The sequence below is a fragment of the Anolis carolinensis genome, chromosome 3, assembly GCF_035594765.1.
Source record: "Anolis carolinensis isolate JA03-04 chromosome 3, rAnoCar3.1.pri, whole genome shotgun sequence".
In the NCBI taxonomy this organism is placed as follows: domain Eukaryota; kingdom Metazoa; phylum Chordata; class Lepidosauria; order Squamata; family Dactyloidae; genus Anolis; species Anolis carolinensis.
Window position 1 is genome coordinate 177,803,307 of NC_085843.1, and position 27,813 is coordinate 177,831,119.

The 27,813-nt window shown below is 44.1% G+C and overlaps 1 protein-coding gene across 4 annotated transcripts in view; it reads left to right on the forward strand.

The window, feature by feature from the left end:
- rasgef1a (RasGEF domain family member 1A) overlaps positions 1–27,813 on the forward strand; it is a 455,191-nt gene that overhangs the window by 272,033 nt on the left and 155,345 nt on the right. For all 4 annotated transcript variants that reach the window (XM_062975847.1, XM_062975846.1, XM_008115777.3 and 1 more), the window contains one exon: positions 5,717–5,828. Coding sequence is in view for 2 of the 4 variants with exons in the window: in XM_062975846.1 (XP_062831916.1) it covers positions 5,787–5,828 (42 nt within the window). In the remaining 2 variants the exon portion in view is untranslated. Of the gene's footprint in view, positions 1–5,716; positions 5,829–27,813 lie in introns of those variants that run through there.

Consider the following 27,813-nt stretch of genomic DNA (forward strand, 5'->3'; position numbering starts at 1 on the left):
ATTGTCAGAATGCAGGTTGCAGTCATAATGAAAATATAATCAAACTGGCTTCTCCAAAGCAGTGTATTCTTCGCTTCAGAGTAACATATTATATAGACATCAGTGCTCACAGTTCCATAGCCTTGTGCCACATTTCTGGTTGTTGATAAGTATTCCTTAACCTCGCAGAGCAGATGGTGATCACTTCACAGAGGAAACTATTCCCAGCAACATTTTCTCTGGACAGGAACCTGGGCCAGAACCTGGGTAGGAACCTGGGGCATCTGGGCCCATAACCCAATATCAGAGCGGTTTCCTAGACACACACGCAGCAGAAGTCTCTGAAGAGGAAGCTCTGGATAAATAACGACGCTGCAGTCTTCAGTTGTCTATCAAAAGTTTACTTACGAACGGAAGTCTCACAAGATGATACACAGCTCTCACGCAGGCACACACACGGGAAGGGACAGAGAGAAAAAGATAGGAAGTAGAGGGCTATTTATCTCATCCTCTGCTGTCTGATGCAATCCAAGTTTAACCCTTTACACACTGGTATAGCAAGTAGCACACAGTGTATGATGCAATCTTCAGCCCACATTACACAACCATGACTCAATTACATTTAAACAACTCTATATACAATCATTCCCACTTCAACAAATCTGAAGTGAACAACCAGTACTATATGAAATGAGAGATTTATTTTGTAAGTATGTGTAGTGTAGTGGAGAACCCGACTATTGGGGTTGTTTACATTGGGTCAAAAACGTGGACCTTCTGCAAATGGTCTGCTGGTTATAAATATAAATACCGAGGTGGATTTCTGTGGGTTAAAGTAGATTGTTAGCAAGATCTGCTGCATTCAATACACATCCAACAATATATGTTATGATCCTGATGTATGTATTGTCGAAGGTTTTCATGGCTAGAATCACTGGGTTGCTGTGAGTTTTCTGGGCTGTATGGCCATGTTCCAAAAGCATTCTCTCCTGACGTTTCATCCACATCTATGGCAGGCATACTCAGATTCCCTGCCATCTTTCCTGTTGTCACTACTGTTACTACAACAAACACTCTCACCTCCTGGAGAATGAGGAGCTCCAGGAAAGATAAGAGCAGTGGTTCTTCAATGTTTTACCTCTTTGCATCTATGTATGGATGCACCCCTCTCCACTGCTGGATGCAGTATATAAATAAAAATATTTTGTTTGTTTATTGTGAGTATTGTCATAAATCACCCTCCATTTCCACACTGAACTTTTGTGGTCTCTGCCTCTTCCCTACACTGTCAGGACCCTGATTTCAGGGCCTGTACTCTGGCGCCAGAAATCAAGGATGCTGACATCCTGGACTGATAAGGCACCTGCGACTCTTGGCCCTGAGGAGAAATGGCTGTCAGGTTTGGCAGGTGGATTTCGCAGGGTTTTCTCTTGGCGGGAATTGTAACTTTGAATGTGGGGGAGGGTATATAAGGGAGTCTCTGTGAGCTGCTTGGCACTCTCAGCTTTTTACATGTCAACGTTTCCTATAGTAAAGTTTCCAGTGATAATGGAGCGAGTCTCTTGTCTTCATTTGGGAGCGGCTGTAGTGAGCTGACATACACTTCTTCCATGTAGCATCCATGGTCACTAAAGCTCCATCTACACTGCCATATAATTCAGTTTCTGAATCCAGATTATCTGTTTTGAACGGGATTATATGGCAGTGTAAATCCAGCCTAGGGAGCATGTGAGTACAGTACTGATGATGCTCAAAGAAGATGAATGAGAAAAGTATTGAAAGGGGAAATCAGATTTTTTTTCAAGCTATGGTTGAAGGAAGGCATGATGGAGGGAAGACACTTAAGTGCTGCTATTTGCAGAGACTAGTCAATCCTCAGAGGTGCACAGATACACACATATAGAGGTGGTTTGCCTTTCTTGTTTATGTTGGCTATACACTTGCAAGCTAATTTTTCTTGTACCCACTCATATTGTAAACAACTATCACAGTTCCCTGTGGATCATATCCCACACTTTGACAACTTCTGGATTAGAGCATTTTTTTGCTCCTCGCAATCATGGGACTGAATGGAGATTTCAAGGGAGATTTCACTCATAATTCAAACCCTGTATTGCCCAAGGATAAAATAAGCTGGTAGTGTTCCTTCTCTGAAGGATGAGAGATTTATTGAAATCTTTAATAGCATCAAATCAAATATTTTTTTACAGTCAGAGACCAGTATAGACCAGAGACCACCTTACAATTATCCATCTGCATCAATATAGTGTTTACATTAGGTCAGGATATAAATTGAAATTAAACACCATTTTAAAGTTACTTATAAAACTTTTATAAGTACAGTAGAGTCTTGCTTATCCAACATAAACGGGCTGGCAGAACAATGGATAAGCAAAAATGTTGGATAATTAGGGGGGATTCAGAAAAAGCCTATTAAACATCAAATTACGTTATGATTTTACAAATTAAGCACCAAAACATCATGTTTTACAACAAATCAATAGAAAAAGCAGTTCAGTACATGGTAACTTTATGTACAAGTGTAGTAATTACTTTATTTATGAATTTAGCACCAAAACATTGCAATGTATTGAAAGCATTGACTACAAAACATTGACTACTAAAAGACAGACTGTGTTGGATAATACAGAATGTTGGATAAGCGAAGGTTTGATAAGTGAGACTCTACTGTATATAGGTTTTGAAAAGATAACCTAGACATTAAAACTATATCTTGTTAAAAACATCTCATCTTGTACTATTCGGCTGCTGGATGTCACTTTTTATTTTACAAACTGATGCACAAAAGGAGGCCACTAATCTTGTAATTCTGAGGTTATTGCCCATTAACATATAATCCAATATATCCTTTATGGGGTTTTTCATAGATAGGGCATCTAAAAAACATATGCTCTAGGGCAGGGGTCCCCAAACTAAGGCCCGGGGGCCGGATGCGGCCCTCCAAGGTCATTTACCTGGCCCCTGTCCTAAACTTTAGACTTAGGGTTGACCTAAGTCTACCTGGTCTTTGGAGGTCTCTTTGTTTACTTATGGCCTTATGAGATCGTCTAGATGGTCTTTGAAGGTCTCATTGCTTAGTTATGGCCTTATGAGACCATCTAGATGGCTTTTGGAGCTCACTTTTGTTACCTATGGTCCTATGAGACCGTCTAGATGGCCTTTGAGGGTCCCTTTCCTTACCTATGGTTTTATGAAATTGTCTAGATGGCCTTTGGGGGCCCCTTTCCTTACCTATCATCTTATTAGATTGTCTAGATGGCCTTTGGGGGTCCCTTTCCTTATCTATGGTTTTCTGATGGCCTTATGAGATCATCTAGATGGCCTTTGAGGGTCCCTTTCCTTACCTATGGTCTTATGAGCATCTAGATGGTCTTTGGAGGTCTCTTTGCTTACCTATGGTCTTATGAGATTGTCTAGATCAGGGGTCCCCAAACTAAGGCCCTACAAGGTCATTGACCTGGCCTCTGTCCTAAACTTTTTAGTGTTGACCTAAGTGTGAAATGACTTGAAGGCACACAACAACAATCCTAATTTTGGACTATTTCATCATAGTCCGGCCCCCCAACTGTCTGAGGGACTGTGAACCGGCCCTCCACTTAAAAAGTTTGAGGACCCCTGCTCTAGGGAATCTATTTCAGCAAGTGGGCAGGGGCAAAGCCTCCTTTCAAGTGGAATTTTCTTATATTTGCCCGCTATCACTTTGGAGGGGAAAAAGCTACACCTGGCAGAAGTGAACGATCTTCTCAGAGTGCTGTTATCAAGGAAGTAAAAATATGCTGTAATTACTTGCCATCTTGACTGTTCTGATGCTAGACATTTTGGTGACTTCATGAGCTCTGTTTGCTTTCCTATATCAAAAATTCTCTGTTTGCATTTTTCCAGGATCCACAGATTACCAAAGGCAGTACTACCTTATTCTCCAATATATTAAACTTGATTTACTTAACATACTAAAGAGGTGGCTGATGCAGACCTGGAGGGGTGATACATGTTAGAGGATCAAAACATGTGAAAAATTCTAATTTCTTAGAATAACAAACGGGAAGGGAACAAAAACCACTACAAAATTCTGGTTCTACTGTAACTTCCCAAGTATTCAAAATAGGCACCATTTCAGTTTATTAGCTGCCATTTGTTCTGCTACATAAAACCCAAGGATTTCCCCTCCCTGCTGAAAACCCCAACAGCCTGTTTTTGGCATTTCTTGTGTGCTATAGGGAAACAATGCAGTTAAAAGGAGAAACTGGTTGCCTCTAAGTTTCCAAAATTAGTCTTTTGTCATGTAAGTTTCACTCTGTCTCATCCTGTTTATATCAATGAGAGGTGTGCTTATAATATCAGCTTTTTTGACACAGTGTGAAACATCTGTAAATAAGAAAATAAATTATATTAGATTTGTTTTCAAAGGCTTTCATAGCTGGAATCACAGGGTGGTTGTGTGTTTTTCGGGCTATATGGCCATGTTCCAGAAGTATTCTCTCCTGATGTTTCGCCCCATCTATGGCAGGCATCCTCAGAGGATGCCTGCCTCACAACCTCTGAGAATGCCTGCCATAGATGTGGGAGAAACAATAAAAAGGTAAAGGTTTCCCCTGACGTTAAATCCAGTTATGTCTGACTCTGGGGGTTGGTGCTCATCTCCATTTCTAAGCCGAAGAGCCAGCCTTGTCCGTAGACACCTCCAAGGTCATGTGGCCAGCATGACTGCACGGAGCGCCGTTACCTTCCTGCCGGAGTGGTACCTATTGATCTACTCACATTGGCATGTTTTCAAACTGCTAGGTTGGCAGGAGCTGGAGCTAACAGCGGCCGCCTACGCCGCTCCCGGGGTTTGAACCTGGGACCTTTCAGTCTCCAGCTCAGTGCTTTAACGCACTTTGCCACCGGGGCTCCTATAGGAGAAACAATAGGAGAGAATATTTCTGGAACTTGGCCATACAGCCCGAAAAACACACAACAGCCCTTATATTAGATTCATGTATATTTTTGCTGCAGCAGCTGTGACCTTGGGTACATTTACACTGTAGAATTAATGCAGTTTCACTCCATTTTAACTGCCATGGCTCAATGCTATAGAATCACAGGAGTTGTCATTTTACAAGATCTTTTGCTTTCTCTGCTCAAGAGTGCTGGTGCCTCAACAAATGACAGCTCCCAAGATTCCCTAGCATTGAGCCATGGCAGTCAAAGTGGTGTCAAATTGCATTAATTCTACAGTGTAGATACCTTCCTTGACTAAATTATAAATGTTCAGATATGTTAGTTTCACGGTGAGGTGACAAAGATTGCCAGCAATCTCAAGACTAAGATGAATAGTCAAATGTGTTAGGACTAGAAATATAATAGGAAGCCTCCAGCTAATTTCTTTATTACACATTATAAGCACCACCACACCAAATTATGCCATTTACCCTCTTTCTGACTGATAAATATGTTGTGTAACTGATCTAAAACAATGGCCTAGGGAGTTCTTGCTTTTATCCCATTCCACTAATGTCCATCTGGAGTCCTGCAAAACTCATCACCATGATTGTAATATCAAAGTCAAGCAAGAACCTACATTAGCAATGAAATTAATTGCATATGTCTACATTGTTAGTAGCAATTTTCCCCACAAAATTATCCTGAAAATCAAAACTGAAGGTTATTATAGCTAGGTTTTAGGGTATGCAACAGGATAGCTCAAATACTCATTGATATTCCCCTTATTTATTAGGAGAAAGTGGCAAGACTAATGACAAGAACAGAGTGAAATATCCCCGAGGCCTCTTCCTGGGAAGATCTGGATGGCAGAACCACTGTGCAATGCTTCTGTGAAGAAATGTAAAGTAAGTTTACTTTTCTGAAACCTATCCTACTTGTGGGGATTTTGTTTAGATGCATTTAGACCTCATTTACACTGAACATTTAATGCAGTTTCAAACCAGTATTGAAGAAAGTGGTTTTGCTGTGAAGATGGAAATCCTGGAACTAAGTTGAGACCTGGATGGTGATTACGCAAACCATGGAACACTACATTGTGGGCTTTCTTTTATGTGTTTCTATGGGCGTTTGTTGCTGGCTGTCACAGTTTGAAGCTAGCTGGGGCCTTAATGTAACAGGCCGGTATATGTATGGCTTGCCAGTACTGCTGAAGCTGAAGCTAAAATCAACAGTCAATTTCATTTGACACATGCATTAATTGTATCCCATTTGGACTACTATAACATGTGCGGCTGCCTTTGGAACATGTTTGGAAACATCAACATGTGGCCAAGCTGGGACTGTTTATAAGGATCATATGACTCCTTGTTGAAAAGGCTTCACTGTTTACAGGCAGAATTCAAAGAGCTTGTTTCAGCTTTTAAAGGTCTAGAGGAGTCTTCCAGACATTTCATGTTGGTAACACACTTTTTAGACATACTATACATCATTTCACGACATGGCAATTCAGTTTCACTAGCCAACCAGAAATTAAACCAGATAGGGACACATACATAAATTGTAATAACAAAATGTATAGAGACAGAACATATCTCATGAAAACATTTCATTTATATTTTTTAAAATATGATTTATAAGATAATGATATACATTTCCAAAGCTTTTTGTCATTTATGAGTAACAATATGTAAATATGTGCAAGAATATGTCTATAACAGCATGGTATTGCTTATTTCACATAGACTCAGTGGTTTCTTGTTACCTTCATGCACCACACTTACATAAAGCAGCCGACACACTAACATGTCACAACACATGGTTTCTTAAGTGGTCCAGGTTCAAACTCTCTGAAAAATCATATCTTCTTAAACATATTAGTTAAAATTTTAGGATCATGACATTCAAAGGTTTATTTGGCGATGACTGAGAAGTCAGCCTTCTCAGTGCCAAGGAGTCTGCTTGATTCAATTCTAGGGAGGCATTTAAAATACAATGCTATCTGTGAAGTGGTGTGCTAGTGATTTTGATCTGTTTTATAGGTACAGTGTCCCCTCACTTTTCGCGGGGGTTAGGTTCCAGGCCTGCCCGCGAAAAGTGGAAAACCGCGATATAGCGGCACTATATTTTATTTCAATAAATGTATTTATTTCAATAAATATAGCCTCCCTCCCTCCCACTTTTCCTCTTTAAACATACTGTTCTGTCTTCCTTGTTGTTCCTGGGGCAATGAGGTGCAGGCAGGGCCTACTGGTGCCGCCTGCAGGCAGCTGAGGAGGAAGTGCGGGCCGGGTCACGTGACTCAAACTGGGCTCTTTTGTGCCTGCAAACGAAGGGCAGGCCGGATGGAAAAATCCGCGATACTGCGAATTTGCAGAACCCGAACCGCGGATTAGCGAGGGAACACTGTATTTATTTATATTTATCGTATCAGAAGTGTACCAAGGGTACAATTGTAATGTATTTAAAAACACAAACAAAATTAAAAACTTGGCATTACAGTGTTCCCCCGCTACTTTGCGGTTCGCTTTTCGTGGACTCACTGTTTCGCGGGGAAACAGAGGTATATTTAAACATTATTTTAATTGTTATGTGGTCTTTCTCCCTCTTGCAACCCTTCCCTACCAGTGCCTGCTGGGCCCTTGCTCCGGGCCCCTCATGTTGCTCTGGCTGCTTCCCTGCAACCAGGGAAGAAAGGACGCTGCTCCAGCCGGATGAGGGAGCGAGGGAAGGTGGGTGAGAGAGTGAAGGCCGGCGGCGGCAGGAAAAGCCTGAAAGAGGCAGCCAGGTCCGGCTTCTGCCTCTACTCCGCCCCCTCTTCCAAGTCCTCCACGTTTCTGGAGCAGAGGCAGAGGCCGGATCGGCACTGGTAGGGAAGGGTTCGCTAGCTCCTCGGGCTTGCAAGGGGGAGAAAGGCCACATAACAATTAAAATAATGTATAAATATTAAAATTAAAATAGTGTCCCTACTTCGCAGATTTCCACTTATCGCGATAGGTCCTGGAACAGTACCCCCGCAATAAGTGAGGGAACACTGTATACGAAATATCCTTTGACTGGTAGCTGGCCACCTGGAGTGCCTCTGGTGTTGCTATTAGAAGGTTCTCAGTTGTGCATGTGGCAGGGTTCAGACTGCATTGTAATAGGTGGTCTGTGGTTTGCTCTTCTCCATACTCGCATGTTGTGGACTCCACTTTGTGGCCCCATTTCTTAAGGTTGGCTCTGCATCTCGTTGTCTGTTCAGCAACTTCCAAGTCAACCAGTCTTCTGTGTGCCCAGTAGGGTGCCTCTCATTTGGTATCAGCCATAGATTGAAGTTACGGGTTTTAGCCTGCCTTTTTTGGACTCTCACTTGCTGAGGCGTTCCTGCGAGTATCTCTGTAGATCTTAGAAAATTATCTGTGTGTGGGCTGATATCCAAACAGGGGATGGGCCGGAGATGTCACTGTCATGATCCTTTCATTATTGGCTACTACTTCCTGGTGAATGTATTGCTAGTACAATACTGGCAAAACAGTATAATTTCTCCAGTGGTGTAGGGCATAGACATCCTGAGATAATGCAGCATGTCTTATTAAGAGCCACATCCACTGTTTTACAGGTAATAAGGTTTTAAATGTTTGCAACTGTTTATAACCATGTTTTCAAAAAATAATATTGTGGTTTAATTCTCTGCTTATCTTTTATAAAAGCCACATTGAATACCACAGATATGGATTAATCAGTTTGACCTAGACATTTCAACAGTCTAGGGTCCTCATCACATTGAGGTCTAACTTGTGGCTGATAACAGGGGATTCCCCATGGATCATGGCGAATCCAGCATAAGCTGTGGGGAATCCATCACCCTGCAACCCTCATTGCCTGCATTGCCCCTTACCTCATCCCAAGGGAGGAAGCATCACTGCCCAGTTTCCCCCCATTCTTCTCTATGGAACACAGGCAGCCTCTCGTATTTCCGCTGGTGCTTTTTGTGATGGTTTCACCTCACTACAGGCACGGAGTGCCACCAGAAGTAATTCTATGTTGTGTGATGGGATCTGGTGGGCTCTGTGTCTAAAGTGAAGTCAAAGTAAAATAGGACAAGCAATTTTGCCTTTGTGATGAGATCGTATATATTGGTAGTTATGAACAAAGGAGGTGACAAGGCAGCACCAAGGCCAGGGGTTCATGTTCAAGAAGTGAATCTAAATTTCTCAGCTCCTTAGCATTTTCTTCAGGAATTTCTTTCTTAGTATATTATATAAGGAGTCTCAAAGTCAATCCAAATGATTAGAACATGGATGAGAAAACATTTCTGTGTATGTATGTGTGTGTGTGTATCAAAATATGTTTGTTCAGTATCAAGAAAGCTTGACTAGGAATTTCCTGTATTAATGAAAATGATCACAATTCAGAACTTTCCCTGTATAAAATTCCTGTGTACCATTTTTTGAAATGATATTTCTGAAAAGTTCGTTTCTGTGCAGACACCAAAATAAGAGGATAATTACATTAGAATTTTCTGTCATCAAAAATCTGATCTTTCTCAATTAACACTTGGTTGTGCAATCAGACTACTTCAAACAGAAAGCCCAAACTCCAGGAGTTCTAGATATTTGCTGGAGGTGTCAAAATGAGACGTATCGATGTGCAGAGAATGGGCTATCTATAAAAAGAAAATAACATAACAGCAGTATGCTGAAGGAAAGTTGAAAGACTGTTGAATTATGACAACAGTCTTGTAGCACCTTGACAAGTTAAGAAAAAAATATATTATGGCCCAAGTCTTTATGAACTAGAGATAGGGACTACTTTATCAAATGTGCAGAGAGTGGCAAATCTTGAAAAGTTACCTTTAAGATAAATGGATGTTCATAAACTATCCATAACTCAGCAGTGATAGGATGACACTCTGGCTCCCAAGTATGGATAGCTACACCATGTCATTGCATTGATTCTTCTGAACAGTAAATTTCCAAGTTCTGCATTATTGAGACTCCTAAGACTGGAATCTGCTTTGCTTTGACAGTGCCAGAGCCTGGGAAATGTTTATTCAGCCTCTTTTTCAAGGCAGCATTTTTAGAGGTTTGAAAACTACTATTACAACTCCTACTAAATGTCCTTCCTGTGTACTAAACACGCCAGTCACATCAGGTTTTTCCCCCACATGAGTGCCGAACCTTTAATCAATGCTGTTGCTTTCTTCAGAGGCAAAAAAAGAAAGAGCATGCAGTTTGATCTAAAACATAACCAGTGTTATTGGCTTCAGCTTTGACTAGAGATGTAAACCTTTACTTTGTTTGTACATGCAAGATAACCCCACCCCCCATACATGGGATTGTGAAATTTTATTTTTATTTGGGGGGGGGGGGGGTTGTCCGTGTGTGTGACTCATAAAAGTTATATTCTCTCTCCCTAACTCAATTGAAACTTCCAAAACAGTATCTAATTCTGGTCCAAATGCAGACATGCTAACTAAAGTATTTTTAAGTATTTCACAAACTCCCTGTTCCGTCCCCCAGGACGATGGTTTGCCTTACCTATTGGTCGTTTGTTTGTTTTCCCTCCTTTACATTTTGTTTGAGCCTCTGGCTGCAAAAGCCTAGGAAAAGTGGCTTGGAATCTGCAAGAGCTGGCTGCAGTTTTCTTTGCAGTGATTGGTCAAAGAGTGCAACATCTTAGGACCGCCCTTTTTACCAGGGTCTAGTCTCCATTTTAGAGTTTCATTCTGGCTATAGTCTTCCAACGTGCTGGAGCTGTGCAAAGCTAACTGGGACAAATCATCCTCAAAACCAGGCCAATCTAAGCCTATCCAAATTAGATAAGTATTGAATTATATTGATCTGGAATAGGAAATCTAGTTAGAGGAGCAGGGTTATTCTGTCGCTTCTAGAACTAATCTTTGCTGTAAAGATAGGGAAGGAAAGAGTTTCTCCTTCTAATATAGGCAGCGTGATTAGGGTATAGTGGTTTTATAATCACCTTTGCCTTCTGGAACCAGGGATAATTCTGCAACTAAAACCTATGGAAATTTGTTTCATTTTCTGCAACTTTAAGATCTGTGCCAGGTTTACAACCTTGTATGAATAAACATCCTTTTTTGAAGTTATCCAGACTCAGTCGTTCAATATCTATAGGACAGCCTATAGGGATTTGCAGTTCGCCCGGATAAAGGACAGCACGTTTCAGTTTTATAGTTTTTTATTGTCCGGCGGACGGCACAGTTTTGAGGCCGATCAGCGGTTTTCCGCTTGAGCTAGCCTGCACGGCCATAGAGACTTTGATTTTGTTGGTCTGTTGCAGTGAAGCTTGCTGCCATTCCTTCAGCCTCTGCAGTATCCTGCTCTTCAGCTGCGGCTGTTTCTGCAATTGCACGGCTGTGCAAAACCCAGCAATCTACCTCGAGCTCCTTCGGTGGCAGGTATCGAGCCGCGGAGCTCCAGCAGCAGTCTTTGGGCTCACACAGAGGTGGTGAGTCCAGAAGCACCAGGCCGGGACCCAGATAAGCCTGGCAACTCCAAAAGAAAGTTCTGGCTGAGTCTTCACAGTGGCTAGGATCTCGGCCGGGACAGTCGCCCAGCGGTGGTGACCTGCCTCATGGTCCGGCGGTGGTGACCTGCCTCATCATCCTGCGGTGGTGACCTGCCTCATTGACCTGCGGCGGTGACCTGTCTCATCATCCTGCGGTGGTGACCTGCCTCATTGACCTGCGGTGGTGACCTGTCTCATCGTCCTGCGGTGGTGACCTCCCTTCACAGCGGGGAGGAGGCGTCTCTTCTCTCCTCCTTTCCAAAGCCAGCCTCGGTGCTCCTTCGGCGGCAGGCCTCGAGCCGCGGAGCACAAGGTGCTTGAAAATTTGGCGAAGTCGCCATTTTGGCAGTTTACGTCACTCGGGCAAGGGAGGTATCAAGTGGCAAGTTGCTGTCAGTTGGCATTTTGCAGCTTGCCTACCAAAGTTTGGCGCCAAAGGTCACAATCTTTGTAAAGTATAGTTACTTAGTGATATATATTGCTATGGTTAAGTGCTGTGAATTGTATTATATATTGAATTTGCTTTTATTGTAAATTTACTTGCAGGTATATTGCATTTGCCTTTGTTGTAAATTTACTTGCTATTAAGAATACATAATGTCTATGCAATTTCAAGATGATACAGATGGTATACCTCCTTCTGAGGCTGAAAGTAGGAATGAAAGGCCCCAAAGGATAAAGCACCCTTCAGCCAAGATGCTAGCCCATCTAATAGACGAAAAGGAGCTCCTCCATGTGAGGTTAGGTTCGGCATGGGAGCGCATCACAACATTAATGGACAGAATTGAGAGCTTGGGTATTACAAGGGTGCCATCCATATTACAGACAGACCTTGAAGAGACCTTCGGTATTTGGAGGGGTTTGGTGTCTAAGATAGTCCAGGTCCTCGAGCGCATTAACGCCAAGGATTCAGAGTTAGAAATAGTGAGTGTCTTAGCTGACACTAATGAGAAAGAAAATAAGGTGAGGGCAATTCTAGATGCCTTGGAATTTAGTTCTCCATCTGTTAATCTAAGGTCTGAGCCAAAAGGAAATCAGTCTTCCTTAAGCAGCCATGAGACCAATCTTTTAAAATCACCTGCTGTGGCACTTAGTCTTAAGTCCAACCGCTCTAGCCAGGTATCTAAACTAAGGGAGTGTGCATCATCTAAACATAGCCACTCTAGCAAGTCTTCTGCTGCTGGGAGTGCCATCTCTTCCCTAGCTGCCTTGCACATTAAGGAGGCTGCACGTCTAGAGCTAAAGAGCAAGGTAGCGGGGGCGGAGGCTGATGCTAAGGCAGCTGATCTCACCCTTCCCTTTAAAGAAGAAGAGCAACGACTGCAAATAGAACAGGCCCGTAGACAAAGCGAAATGCAAATAGAACAGGCCCGTAGACAAAGCGAAATGCAAATAGAACAGGCCCGTAGACAAAGCGAAATGCAAATGGAACAGGCCCAAAGGCAAGGTGAAATAGAAATGCTTAGAATAAGGATGGATGCTACTGCCAAAAAGGTAAGGGCTGAGACTTTGGCCAAGGCCCTAATTGAGCCACTCACAGAAGAAAATGTAAGTCAGTTGCCGAAGCAGGACCCTTCTTCCAAGGTGCTTGTGCATCTTAATAGCTTAAACAGCCAGTTTTCGGATGAGGAACAGGAAGACTTCTCTCCTTACCCAGAGCAGGGCCCCAAAGTCACTTTTGAGTTTCCTGCAGAGCAGAGCGTCATAGCGGGGAGCTCACCCTTGCCCGAGCTACCTGTGCCTCCTGCTAAATCCCTAGGTCAGTCGATCAGGGCCTCAAGGCCGAGTGCTAGTTGGCCCTTACAGACAGCTGCACAGGGAGCCACCGATTCGTCAGTGGTCGATGTCATCCCTCCAAGAGGCCAAAGGTTGACGCAAGGTGCACGGTGGGAGTCCACTCCACAACAGCAAACTCCTCAATTGTTCCCTTCGACGCCAGAGTCCCAGCTTGTCTCCATCATCAGAAGCCCCAGAAGAGATCTTAAGGACAAGGGTGTCGAAAAGTTTTCGGACAAGCCTGAGGAATTTCTTCTCTGGAAGGCCACCTTCCAGAGAGCAATCAGAGACTTAAAGTTATTGCCTGAGGAAGAACTGACTCTTCTGGCTGCATGGTTGGGCCCAGCCTCATCCTCACAAGTTAAGAAGATCTACGCAGCCCACGTAGCCGATCCCGACAAAGCCCTGGAAAAGGCCTGGGCCAGGTTGCAGCAGAGGTATGGGGCCAGCACAGAGATTGAAGCATCTCTTATGGACAAGCTCCAAAGGTCCCCAGCTTTGAAACTCAAAGACTTCAAACTCTTGTGGGACCTCAGCGATCTCCTTACGGAATTAGAGTCGGCCAAGGAGAATCCAGAACTGCCCGGTTTGAAGTGCCTCGATCAGCACCTGTCCCAGAGGCAGATCTTGACCAAGCTGCCCTTCACTTTGCAAGAACGCTGGGGACAGGAGGTCTTCAACTACAAGGAGGCCCACTCCCAGGCATACCCTCCATTTTCTCATTTGGTCCAGTTCATCACCAGGGCGGCCAGAGAAAGGAATGATCCGCAGACGGGCCTCCCCACCTTATACCAAGGGACCCAGCCAGAGAAGGCACCTAAAGTGGACAAGAAACCATCTAGAGAGGCCAATAGACCTGTCAGCGTAAAGGCAGTCGAAACTCAACACAAGACTGATGAACCCAGGTCGGAGGTAAAAGAGGTGCTCTGCCCCATTCACCAAAAGCCTCACAGTTTGGCCAACTGCCGGGAATTTGGCAAGAAGCCTTATAAAGAAAGACAACAGATTGTACAGAAGCTGGGCATATGTTTTAGGTGCTGTGGAGCAACTCTTCACTTTGCATCCAACTGCAAAGAGGATGTCAAATGCGCAAGGTGTAACAGCCTTAAGCATTGCACCGCGATGCACAACTCTGACGCTGTCTCCCACGCCAAAGGGGACACGTTTTCCAAAGAAGGGTCATCTACTGAAGCCACCAACATGCAGGCCGCGTCACGGATGCAGGAGGATGCTCCATCGGTCGCCTGCACTGAACTATGCTCTAACGTGCACCAGTTCAGAGTCTGTCATCCTATCTGCCTAGCGGATGTATATCCATCCAAGAGCCCTTGGCTTAAAAAGAGACTCTATGTGGCCCTAGATTCACAGAGCGATGCCTCCCTAGCTACTCCAGAGTTCTTCCGCATGTTTGACCTTAAAACCAAGATGGTCGATTACACCATGACTACATGTGCAGGAAAAAAGAAGTTGCAGGGTCGCATAGCATCTGGCTTTGTTGTCTCCTCTTGCGACCAGAAGAGACAGTTCAAGTTGCCAGACCTGATTGAGTGTTCCTCCATCCCTCGGAACAAAAAACAAATTGTAACTAGAGAAGTTGTGGAGGCTCATCCACATTTGCGACGGTTAAAGAATGCCATACCAGCCTTTCAGCCAGATGTGGACATTGCCCTTCTGCTTGGTGCGGACTGTCCGAACTTGTTCTATGTGAACGACCAAGTTAAGGGACCTCCAGGGGCGCCCATTGCTCAGCTGCTACCACTAGGCTGGACAGTTACAGGCCCAGTGTGCATAAACAAGATGAACCCACCATCGTCGTTGGACTCCAATCAAGCACAGGTGCTTAAAGGTGGACGTCCTACACTTGTGCGCAGTTGCCTAAGTCACATCTCAGTCTACTGCCAAGCAATAACTCCAGAGTATTCCTCCATCTTCAAAGTCTCTGAGAGAGACGAAGCCACAGCGCTCTCGAAAGATGAGCAAAGGTTTTCGGACATTATGAATGCTCAAGTCTCACGAAGTGCAGAGGTGAAAGTTTGCAAGATGACCACAGAAATCAAGATGGGCCAAAGATCTTGCCTGGAACCACACCGTTTTGAACGTTTTTCGGAGTGGCACAGTCTTCTTAGAGCAGTAGCTAGGCTTATACATCGTTTAGCTTGCAAAGATAGTGAGCCTTTACAGGTCCAGGATATGATAAAGGCTAAGAGCGTCATATTCAAGTCAGTACAGAGATCTGCTTTCAAGCAGGAAATAGCTAGGCTAGAGCAAGGGCTCAACATCCCTAATCAAAGTCTTCTAAATGAGTTAAACCCATTTCTAGACAAGGAGGGTATTTTGAGAGTTGGAGGAAGGTTAGCCAAAGCTAAACTCAAGGCGTGCATAAAAAACCCCATCATCATACCCCCTAATAGTCACACTGCATTGCTGCTCGTTCGGCATCACCATGAAAGGATCCATCATCAGGGTAGAACTCTAACTGAGGCAGCCCTTAGAAATGAAGGTCTGTGGGTAGTTAATGCCAAAAGGTTGGTCAACAGTTGTATTTTCAAATGTGTTAAATGCAGGCGCCTTAGGCGAAACTGTCAAAGTCAGTTGATGGCAGAACTACCTCAGGATAGGACTTTGACAGACCCACCCTTTTCCCATGTGGGAATCGATGTGTTTGGTCCTTGGGAGGTTGTCACTAGGAAAACCAGGGGTGGTGTTGTAAATAACAAGAGGTGGGCAGTTTTGTTTACTTGTTTAGTAATACGAGCTGTCCATATAGAAGTCATAGAAGGGATGGACACTTCATCATTTTTAAACGCATTAAAAAGGTTCATAGCCCTCAGAGGGCCAATTAAGTCAATTCGGTCGGACTGTGGCACCAATTTTGTAGGTGCGACCAAAGAACTCAATTGTGTGTCTAGGTTTGGGAGAGACCCAAAGGTTCAGAACTTTACGAATACTGAACAAATTATGTGGACTTTCAATGTTCCTCACGCCTCCCACATGGGTGGTGTTTGGGAGAGGATGATTGGTATTAGTCGCAAAATCCTTAATGCCATGCTTTTGAGTCATAGGTCATTGCCGCATGATGTTTTGGTGACACTTATGGCGGAAGTTACCGCAATTATCAACAACCGGCCGCTGGTTCCCCTTACCAGTGACCCTGAGAACTTACAACCACTGACTCCTGCACTTATTTTGACACAAAAGGTGCCAGGATGGAAGGACATCATGTTGCCAGTTCCGGACGGAACTCACCGTGCCCTGTGGAAACAGGTGCAGTCCTTGGCCAACCACTTTTGGAAAAGGTGGAAAGCTGAGTACTTAAGCCAGCTTCAAGCTAGAAGAATCTGGCAAAGCCCACAGGACAACATTGAGGTTAACAACGTTGTGTTGTTAAAGGACAAAGACTTGCCCCGCCATGCATGGCCCATGGGCATTGTATTAAAGACCTTTCCTTGCCCGGACGGTAAGGTCAGGAAAGTTCAATTAAAGACTTGCAACAGAGGCAAAGTGTCCATTTTGGACAGACCAATTAGTGACCTCGTGTTGCTTATTGGAGATGTTTAAAGTTCTAGTGTTTGTATTGTTGTGTATACAAAGGTGTTTGTATGTTTTTGATTGGTAAATTCCCACATCCTGGGAATTTAGCGGGGAGTGTTCCGTCCCCCAGGACGATGGTTTGCCTTACCTATTGGTCGTTTGTTTGTTTTCCCTCCTTTACATTTTGTTTGAGCCTCTGGCTGCAAAAGCCTAGGAAAAGTGGCTTGGAATCTGCAAGAGCTGGCTGCAGTTTTCTTTGCAGTGATTGGTCAAAGAGTGCAACATCTTAGGACCGCCCTTTTTACCAGGGTCTAGTCTCCATTTTAGAGTTTCATTCTGGCTATAGTCTTCCAACGTGCTGGAGCTGTGCAAAGCTAACTGGGACAAATCATCCTCAAAACCAGGCCAATCTAAGCCTATCCAAATTAGATAAGTATTGAATTATATTGATCTGGAATAGGAAATCTAGTTAGAGGAGCAGGGTTATTCTGTCGCTTCTAGAACTAATCTTTGCTGTAAAGATAGGGAAGGAAAGAGTTTCTCCTTCTAATATAGGCAGCGTGATTAGGGTATAGTGGTTTTATAATCACCTTTGCCTTCTGGAACCAGGGATAATTCTGCAACTAAAACCTATGGAAATTTGTTTCATTTTCTGCAACTTTAAGATCTGTGCCAGGTTTACAACCTTGTATGAATAAACATCCTTTTTTGAAGTTATCCAGACTCAGTCGTTCAATACCTATAGGACAGCCTATAGGGATTTGCAGTTCTCCCGGATAAAGGACAGCACGTTTCAGTTTTATAGTTTTTTATTGTCCGGCGGACGGCACACTCCCATCAAAACAGGTATCAAAAGAGCCAACCTATCACCTGAGGAAATGGGGAAATGGACTGTTTTCTCTCTGTGGCACACAATAGCCATGTAAAAGGAATACACACACACACACACACAACATACATATGGTAGTTTCAAGACATACCAGTTTTCATCAGAATCACAATGCATGGGGAAGGAAAGCTTGTTTTTTTTCTGCCATCATAATTGCACTATTCAGATTGCACTATTACAATGTAATGATTTCAGTTTGACTGCCAAGGTAACCTTTTATGGAATCCTGAGTTTTGCTTTTTAAGGAAAGGTCATTACAATACTCATCCAGAGAGTTTTCGTGCCTCAACAAACTACAAATCCCAGAATCCCACAGGATACAACCATGGTAATTAAAGTAGATTGCAATAACAGTGTAGTGTGAAAAGGTCCTTTCCTTTTCCCAGGGCTAATAATACTACTAATAGGGGACCAATTTCTATCTGAGGTGGGGCAGAGAAAGGACAGATTATTATTTTTTTAAATCCTGATTGGATTCTGACTGATAGCTTTAATGTCACATCTGTTTTGCCCCAAGGCTCTGTTACACAATGCTTCCATAGAAATATTCTTATTTCAGAGTAAATATCCATGAGATCAGGGTATAAATCATGAATGCATAACAGGAAACAAAGAGTGAGTGGGATTGGATGTGGATCATTCAGCTTTATTGATTATGTGTGTATATTAAAGGAATGATGTGAAATTCATAAGGCTATTTGTATGTTAAACTTTTTATTGATGAACTGTTAACTCTCACATGGTATTATGACTTCCCACTATAATGTATGCTGTACTCTAGTAAGTTCCATTATCAACATTCATTATTAATGTCTGTATGTGAAGTCATTTCTGCTGCTATAAAACTAAGCAGAGCAAATTAAGAGAGATGTGCCTGACATGGCAATCCTAATAATGAATGATTTTTCACCTCCCACCTTATTGTGCCTAAGGAGACAAACAATCCATGGTTGCTTCCTCAATAGATTTCCAGTCCTGTTGCAGGCTAGGAATCATCTACTTCAACCCACAAAGTCTTCTGACACACCTATTGCACCTCAAAGCAAAAGTGCTAGGAGGCAAGTTTTGTTTCATCTCACTGTGTTAAAAAAGTGAAGTTCAGAGATCCCCTTAGCCACAAGTTGCAGCACATGATCATTGCGTAGTGGAAATTTATGGGTGTCATGGTTTCCTCCCACGCCTCACCAGACTCAGGACAACACATTTGCTCATGCCATATAAATATACACAAAAGCAGTACTATGATTCCTAAACAGTACTTGGGTCTAACCACAGCTAAAAGGAAGAGACTTGAAGATTAAAATACAAAAGTTTCTTTTGGAAATGTGATAACATGGGGGACTAACATCCAAAAATTATGTTTTCAAACAGTCTGTGGGGGACTAGAAGGGTTTCTCCCAATTGTAATAGGGACTTTTTGTGTCATTCAGCTAAAATTGTTCATTTCATTCCTGAATAATAGCCTGCAGATTAGCAAATTCCATAAAACACCACTTTGAGGAGCACTGCTATAAAATACTGTTTCACTACCAACACCAACATTCAGGTTCTTACATGACAGTTAAATAGAGTTGTGCACAGAACCATTTTCCTTTGTTTCACCCGTTCTTATGTTGATTTGTTACCTTTGGGACCACATAACGGGAAGACCCCTCCCCGTACGAAAATCAGCCCAACACGAAAGCAAACAGGAATCGATCCCAACCTCTTACCTGCTTTTCATGATCATGTGGCTCTCCATGCCTCCTTGCCCTGGAAAGAGAGTATGTGTGTGGCGTGCAGTCCCAGAAAGTGTGCACGCCTGCCTGCAGCCAAGGATCTCTTCTAGAGTAAGAAACCTGCCTCCTTGCTTTAGAGAATGCATATGTGGCATGCAGGCCCAGAAAGTGCTCACACCTGCCTGCAGCTGAGCACCTCTTCTCTAGAGTAGAGAAACCAATAAGAGTAGAGAATGCCTCCTTAAAGCATGTGCCTGCCTGCAGCTGAGCACCTTTCCTCTAGAGTAAAACAACTTCAATGCCTAAAATGACGGGAATGGGAGCCTGGGAAATCCCTGCCCCACACCATAATGGGCCGATAGAAAATGTATCTTTCAGCACCCCAGAGCAAAAAAAGATATCTTCCCTACCAATTTTGGGAGGCTCCCAAAAAATGGATCAAGGCCCCTACCAAAAGCTGAGACATGAAACAGGTCAAAGTTTACTATGAAAGCACAACCCTTCAGCAGGCCCGGCCCAACACGGGACGCCGACCACGCCCCTGCGTTGGGCGCCATGTTCTGAGGGTGCTATCGAGCCCCCTGGGAGGCGGGGCCAGACCTGGCCCCGCCTCCCGCACTCTGGCCCCACCTCCTGCGCTATGCTACCTGGCCCTGCAGCCCGCACAGCGTGAGAGGCAGGGCCAGGGAGCACCCAGCGAGAGGCGGGGCCAGGGAGCGCCGCGCAGGAGGTGGGGCCAGAGTGCACACCGCCTGGCCGGCCTGGCGCAGCCAGTCTTTCCAGGCCTTCACCGCAGTCTGGAAGGACTTTCCCGCCTCGCCCTGGCCCTGCCTCCCGCGCAGCGTGAGAGGCGGGGTCAGGGCACGCAGCGCGGGAGGCGGGGCCAGGGCACGTGGTGCAGGGCCAAGTCTGGCCCCGCCTCCCATGCCACACACCCTGAGCCAGCCGGCCTGGGCCAGCCAGGCTGCTGCGGAGGCCTTCCTGGCCTCCCGCGCCGTGCGCCCTGGCCCCGCCTCCTGCGCCACCCACGCTGCGAGAGGCGTGGCCGCGTGACACGGGAGACGGAGCCAGGCCTGGCCATGCCTCCCGTGTTGCGTGGCCACGCCTCCCGCGCCGTGGGGGGGGCGAAACTTTTTTTCCTACGTATCTTTTAAAATTACCTCGGGCCGGTTCTGCCCTACAGTTAAAGTCAGTTTCAAAGTGCTTTAATCTGAAAAGTAGAAAAAACTAAATTGAAATAAATACAGTGTGTCCTTATTATCCACAGGGGTTTGATTCCTACATACACACACACACCAAAATCCCATGGATATTCAAGTCCCAGTGATGTAGTAGATAGTGTCCCTTATATAAAAATGACAAAATCAAGGGTTGCTTCTTGGAATTTCCTTTCTGGGAGTTTTTTAAAGTTGTGCTTGGTCAAATCTGTTGATTCAGATTCCATGTCCAACTGTAGTTGTTGTTCTACATTTACAATACTATCCTTTCAAAAGCATGTTTGTGTTCTTAATAATGCTTAGTGATGGTAAAAGTTGTAGGTTAGCAGACTGAAAATATATTTAGTGAAAAAGCATGTACACAATTCCAAACATAAATCTAGGTTTCTTTATTGTTTTATATTGTTATTATTGGAAGGTGCTTCAAATTGGTTTTTCCATGGTTTGTTTTTTTGATGGTTTCTGCCTGTCAAATGATCATTCTATTAATTGCTATGGACAATATACTGTGCATCAAATGAACCTGTTGTTGGATTGCCCAATGGCATTGTCATATAATTTTTTCTTGTTTGTTTGTTTTACTTCCGAAGAGACACAGAGAGTCCATTGCAGCAGGATATTTACCTAGTGGTGTCTGGTGACTATCATGTCAGTGGGGCATAAAGTGTTATATACAGTTCAAGCGTACTTCCCCAAAATGTTAACAAGTTGTCCCATATGCACCCATTAAGCTTCATGACCAGGACAAAAGCCATTCACAAGAGGCTGCAGCTTATGTTAGGATCCTTTGGAATAAGAGATGAGAGTTCATAGCAAAAATGTTATAAGGTGAAAACATACAGTCTTCTCTGGGTTCATATGGTGCATCAAAAAGAATTAAGGATGACCATCATGATCTAGATCATTTTCACTGAGACCTCATCAGCCTTATGGTTACCTTCAAGGGGCCATTTGTATAAATGTAACTATGTTGTATAAATGTAACTACCATATATACTCGGGGATAAGCTGACCCGAATATAAGCCGAAGCACCAAATTTTACCACAAAAAACTGGGAAAACTTATTGACTCAAGTATAAGACAAGGGTGGAAAATGCAGCAGCTACTAGTACATTTCAAAAATAAAAATAAATACCAATAAAATTGCATTAATTGAGGCATCAGTAGGTTAAATGTTTTTGAATACATTAAACTGTAATTTAATATAAGACTGTCCAACTCTGATTACTGTATATACTTGAGTATACGATGACCCGAATATAAGCCAACCAGGACCCTCACTCGAGTATAAGCCAAGGGTGGCTTTTTCAGCCCTAAAAAAGGGCTGAAAACTTCCGTTTATAGTCAAGTATATACAGTACGTTGCCTGGCACTGAAAGCTTCATGGGCCACATAAGATGACATAGCAGAGTGGATTTGCCCTGTGAGTCTTGTGTTTAACATGTATTATTCAGATTATATTTCTGTATGATGTATCACTCTCAGTTCAGTGTGGTCCACTATGCATGAGGAATTAAAAAATCTTTGCCAGCATAATTATGCAACAAAACTAATACAACTGCTGATATACTGCTTGGCCCATCATATAATGGGCAACTGTTTACATTTGTTTGGAGTACATTCTAATGGATGTGATGTGCAAAACTACATAGGTTATACAAGGATAAGTACTGGGGTTTTTTTGTCGATTTGATTTTTAATGGATTGGTGAAATTGGTGGGTAAGTCCACCCAACATTTTGGTGTGTGTTGGGCAGCACACCCTAAAATGTGTTTCATCAGTACCAAAGTGGGCTGGGGTGACTTCCCTAAAAGAAACTGTGCCTTGGGGAAGGGGAAAAGGTAGCGCTTGGAGAAAGAAGCTGAGATTTCAGGAAGAGCATGTGGTTTCCCAATACAATGTCAACACTGGATCACAAAAAGCCATAGCAAAGCATCCCCAAGCCCTGAGGCCCAGAAGATACCAATGACACATTAGAGATGATTTTTATTCATATCAGCCATAAAGAGTTTCTCCACCAGTCGTTGACTTTAATCAAAATTGCCATTACTGTTGTCTGTTAGTATTTCCTTTTAAAAGTTATTATCAACAATTACATTCAACTGTAATATGTTGTGAACACTTAGAGACACAATTAAAATACTGAAATGTGTAGAGCTCCACTCATTTTAATGAAACTGGTTTAAGGAATAGCTCCCATGACCCTCACACACATACATCTGCCTGCATTAATGGCAATCGACACATGTCACATCCATTAGCAAATAGAATTGACACTATATGGTGAATGTCCAAGGTGCCTGATTTTATTAGGTTTGTTGCTTAGTTAAAATCTTTGACAGCTTCACGATTTGCCATGTTTCCTAAGTACGTTCTCAAGAGTGAAGGGAAACTGAAAATCATGATTATTTTCACGTGAGGATATGGATTTCCAAATGTCATAGGAGCAGATTCTGCAATCAACGCCAAGGCTAGAAGTACAGGAAACAAGTGGCTGCTACTAAAATGTTAGCTCATTTTCCCCATGTTCTCTCTTATAGTAACATCAATGTTTCTAAAACATGAAACATAATTTGACCTCAGTGCACTTTGAGTATTCTGTGCATCATTGATGGCAGCCAACTCAGTGGAGTTGGGTAAAGGAATGTGCAATAGTGTGAGGTCATAACATAACTTTTTTGTTATATGTGACTGAATTTTATTGTATAATGAGGGAAAAAAATACTTGGGGATGCTAGTTATGGGGGCAGCCACACCACCATACTATGGTGCCATCCTTGGCTAACAAACATTTTCTGTCTCTCTTATATGATGAAACACCTCAAAGTTTGCCACAAAACGCCTCCATCTTCAGTTGACACTCAGCTGAAAATTATGTCTGGAAGTAACACAAGATCATTTCCTATGCAGAGGGAAGTGAAAGTATGGCTTATGGGAGAAACTACAGGGGTGAAAATTGATCTCCACTCCTCCACCATCCAACTGCCCATCCCTAGCCTAATATTTTTCAATATTCTACAGAGCCCGTCACATTATCATCATTGAATACTTTTCTAGGGGCAAATATTGTACAAAGAAACATAAACATCAGGTATATTTTTTGCAGATTGGCCTTTAAGAAGGAAAACACGGAATTCAACATGTTTTGTTCAAAAAGATCCCTAATGACTAGGGCAAGGAACTGTCAATGAAACTGACAGTTTGTGCTGACATCACAAAGGAGATCAGTGATGATATCACAGACAGCTTGGAAAGCACAGAAACTCTAGTATACTTCAGGAAAAAGAGCAGGCAGTAGAGTGATCAGACTCTAAAGGAAGGAGAAGCCTCTTGCTGGAGAAGAAATTTGACAAGGAAAGGGGCTAAGGAGGCATTTAAGGAGGAGCTACACCACAAGCCTCTGCATCCACAGCACATCCACATCAAAGGCATGCACAAACACACACATTGATACCTCAAACCATGGATAATAGTAAACCCTATATTTTTTTATTGTATTTTAACTGGAGGCCCACCATAAAATAGAACTGGGGAACCTAGAGAGGCCCAAAAACTCAGGTAAAATATTTTTAGGAGCATGCATAAGGGTATATCAGGTCAGTGGAATTTGAGGAGGATTTCATATTGGGCCCAAGGAAAGGAGACAATGAACCAAGGGAAATAAAAACTCAAAAAAGACCCTGAAACATTGTGAAAACGCTCTGAGGCTGGACCTACACTGCCCTTTACCCCAGGATCTAATCCCAGATTGTCTGCTTTGAACTGGATTATTTCATTATTATCCATGGCCAGATAATCTGGGATAAGCAAATAATCTGGGATCAGATGCTGGGATATAGAACAGTTCAGAAGGGGCCTAAGAAAGAGCCTGAAATGCTGCATATGGTGATCAGCTCCAATGGCAACCTCAAGCTCATAATACTTTTGCTGTAGCTTATTCCCTGGTTGTTTTTCATGTAGTTCAGTTGTTGGTGGTGGTGGTGATGACATTAGAAGGTACACCAGCATTATCTTCATATTGGAGAGGGAGATGGGGCTTCCCAAGGTTAGTGACTCTTGAATAACATCCATACTGAGGGACAATGTCCTTGAAAGAGATAAGTGATTGCCAGCATTTTCATGTGATGTACAGCTGCAGGGAGTACTGTGCTTTGCTTTTGTAGGGATCAACAACAAAATCTAACTGCATGCCTGTTGTCTGGTTGATGGGAATATGCACACCAGACAGGGCCGGCCCCACTATTGAGGCCCCTGACGCCGCCGCCTCGGGCGCAGGCCCGGGGGGGCGCCGTCAGGCTGGGCGGGAGGCGGGGCACCGCCCTGACGGTGCCCCGCCTCCCGCCCAGTGCGCCCTTGCCCGTCTGGCCTTTCCTAGCTGGCCAGACTGCAGCGGAGGTCCCTGCAGGCCGCAATCGCTGCCTGCAGGGACCTCCGCTGCAGTCTGGCCTGCTACAAAAGGCCAGACGGGCGAGCGGGGGTAGCGTGGGAGGCGGGGCCAGCTCTGGCCCCGCCCCCCGCCCAGCGTGCCCTGGCCCCGCCTCCCACGTTGCGTGGGAGGCAGGGCCAAGGCACGCTGGGCGGGGGGGGGGAGCGGCGTCAGAGCTGGCCCCGCCTCCCACGCTACCCCCGCTCGCCCGTCTGGCCATTTCTAGCAGGCCAGACTTCAGCGGAGGTTTCTCCAGGCCGCGATTGCGGCCTGGAGGAACCTCCGCTGAAGTCTGGCCTGCTACAAAAGGCCAGACGGGCGAGCGGGGGTAGCATGGGAGGCGGGGTCAACTCTGGCCCCGCCCCCCCCCGCCCAGCGTGCCCTGGCCCCGCCTCCCACGCTGCGTGGGAGGCGGGGCCAGGGCACGCTGGGCGGGGGCGGGGCCAACTCTGGCCCCGCCCCCCTCACTAATCGCCCTGGCCCCGCCTCCCACGCAGCATGGGAGGCGGGGCCAGGGCACGCTGGGCGGGGCCATGGCGCCGGTGGCGGGGGTGCTTTTCAGCACCCCCGCTTCACATCAAAAAATATCTCCGGCCGGCCCTGACACCAGAGGATCCCCACCATCCTCTCTGAAGTCCTGGGAACTGTGGGACTGAAGTGTGGTGAAATCGGCAACAAGTCAGAATAGGAAAGGTTCCCTGAGGTAGAATAAGGACATGTTTGACTAAACATTTAAAAGAGTTTTTCACAGTTTCAAGAGCAATGGTTCCTTTTTCTCTTTTTTGCCCCATAAATGGTTTACTTTCCTCACCCACACCAAGTCCTTTTTCATAATTATATGCAGCGAGTGGGCACAAACTGTAACACATAAGGACATATCAGCAATATCTCCAACGGTCTCACCCTCCCTTCTCTCCCACCTCATCCGCCCACACATAACACCCACATATCTGACATCACAAGCAGACAGTGTTGGTTTTGTTCCTCTGTGTAATTTCCCCTTTTCTCTGTAATGTACAGCAAAGGGAAAGCAAACTACCAAGCATTTAGTATCAGCATAAAGCAAACTGTAATGCATTTGCTATGCTCAGCGGTTCAGCTTATGACTAGGTAGCATTCAAAGTGACAACATGGGAGCCGCAATGCTCTAGCCTGATATGATGCTGGTCCCCAGGTTTTTCTGTTTTGCGCATCAAAGCCAATGGAAACACGAAGCAGAACAGCAATCCCATGTGTTTTCTCTAAGTTTCAAAAAGCTGTACACTGTACGATGCAGGTCCTTAATGTTTCTGAATTTTCAAAGGAGGAGAACTGCAAAGCCAACTATCAAACTTATGCGTTGTAGTCCAAAAGGTAACTTTTTCAACTCTGGAGAGGAGCACAGATCTTCTACCCACATAAAGGAGGAGAAATGGGAGCTTTTTTATTTGGCCCCAATGTTTAATTTATAATAAATCTCTATGCCCTAAAACTCTGTATGGAATTAGGATACATGGCTCTCAGAAATAAAACAAAAATTATGTGCATGTTTAGAGGTAATCACAATTTTCAACCACTTGACCCTAAAACTATAAACAGTTTGGGCAGCTGTGCCGTGGCATCAGTTCAATTCTTCTGACTAAAAAAGACATGAAGAAAGATATTTTCTAGTTTCATTCCACAGCCCCTAGTTACACATTTTTCCTAGTTGTTCACTATGACTCTATATAGTCAACCTCTGGTGGACATTGACCACAGAGTAGCAGTGGAGGATCTAAAGATTTCTGGAGATAACACATTAATCAAATGTGTGAATAATCAAATATATAAAAGCTAAACCTGCAATTGTGGAGGTTCAGTTATAGTTCAGTCCTAAAACAGGCAAACAGGGCCAGACCAGGAGATTTTGCTTCTAGGTAGAGCAGCAGAGGACTCCTTGGGTCAAGGTAGAGAACACTTAGAATAATAGAATCATAGAGTTGAAAGAGATCTCGTGGGCCATCTAGTCCAACCCCCTGCCAAGAAACAGGAAAATCACATTCAAAGTACCCCCAACAGATGGCCATCCAGTCTCCAGCCTTCACCCACCCTGGGGAAGAAAGTTCAATTGCTGAGCAGCTCTCACAGTGAGGAAGTTCTTCCTAATGTTCAGGTGGAATCCCTTTCCTGTAGTTTGAAGCCATTGTTCCACATCCTAGTCCCCAGGGCAGCAGAAAACAAGCTTGCTCCCTCCTCACTATGACTTCCCTTTACATATTGTATCCTCTCAGCCTTCTCTTCTGCAGGCTAGACATGCCCAGCTCTTTAAGCCATTCTTCATAGGGCTTATTCTCCAGACCCTTGATCATTTTAGTCGCCCTCCTCTGAACACATTCCAGCTTGTCAACATCTCCCTTAAATTGTGGTGCCCAGGATTGGACACAGTATTCCAGGTGTGGTCTAACCAAGGCAGAATAGAGGGGTAGCATGGCTTCCCTGGATCTAGACACAATACACCTATTTATGCAGGCTACAATCCTATTGGCTTTTTTGCCATTGCATCACATTGTTGACTCATGTTTAGCTTGTTGTCCACAAGTACTCCAAGATCTTTTTCATATGTACTGCTGTCGAGCCAGGCATCGTGCCCCCATTCTGTATCTTTGCATTTCATTTTTTCTGCCTAAGTATATGTTTCACAAACATCTAATATACATAGCCCGAAGGTAGTTTTACATAATGTTTTTGATATTTGTCCCTATTGAACTTCATTTTGTTAGTTTCAGCCCATCTCTCTAATCTGTTAATATCGTTTTGAATTCTACTTCTGTCTTCGCTATTCCTCCTGTAAGGATGTTATGAGT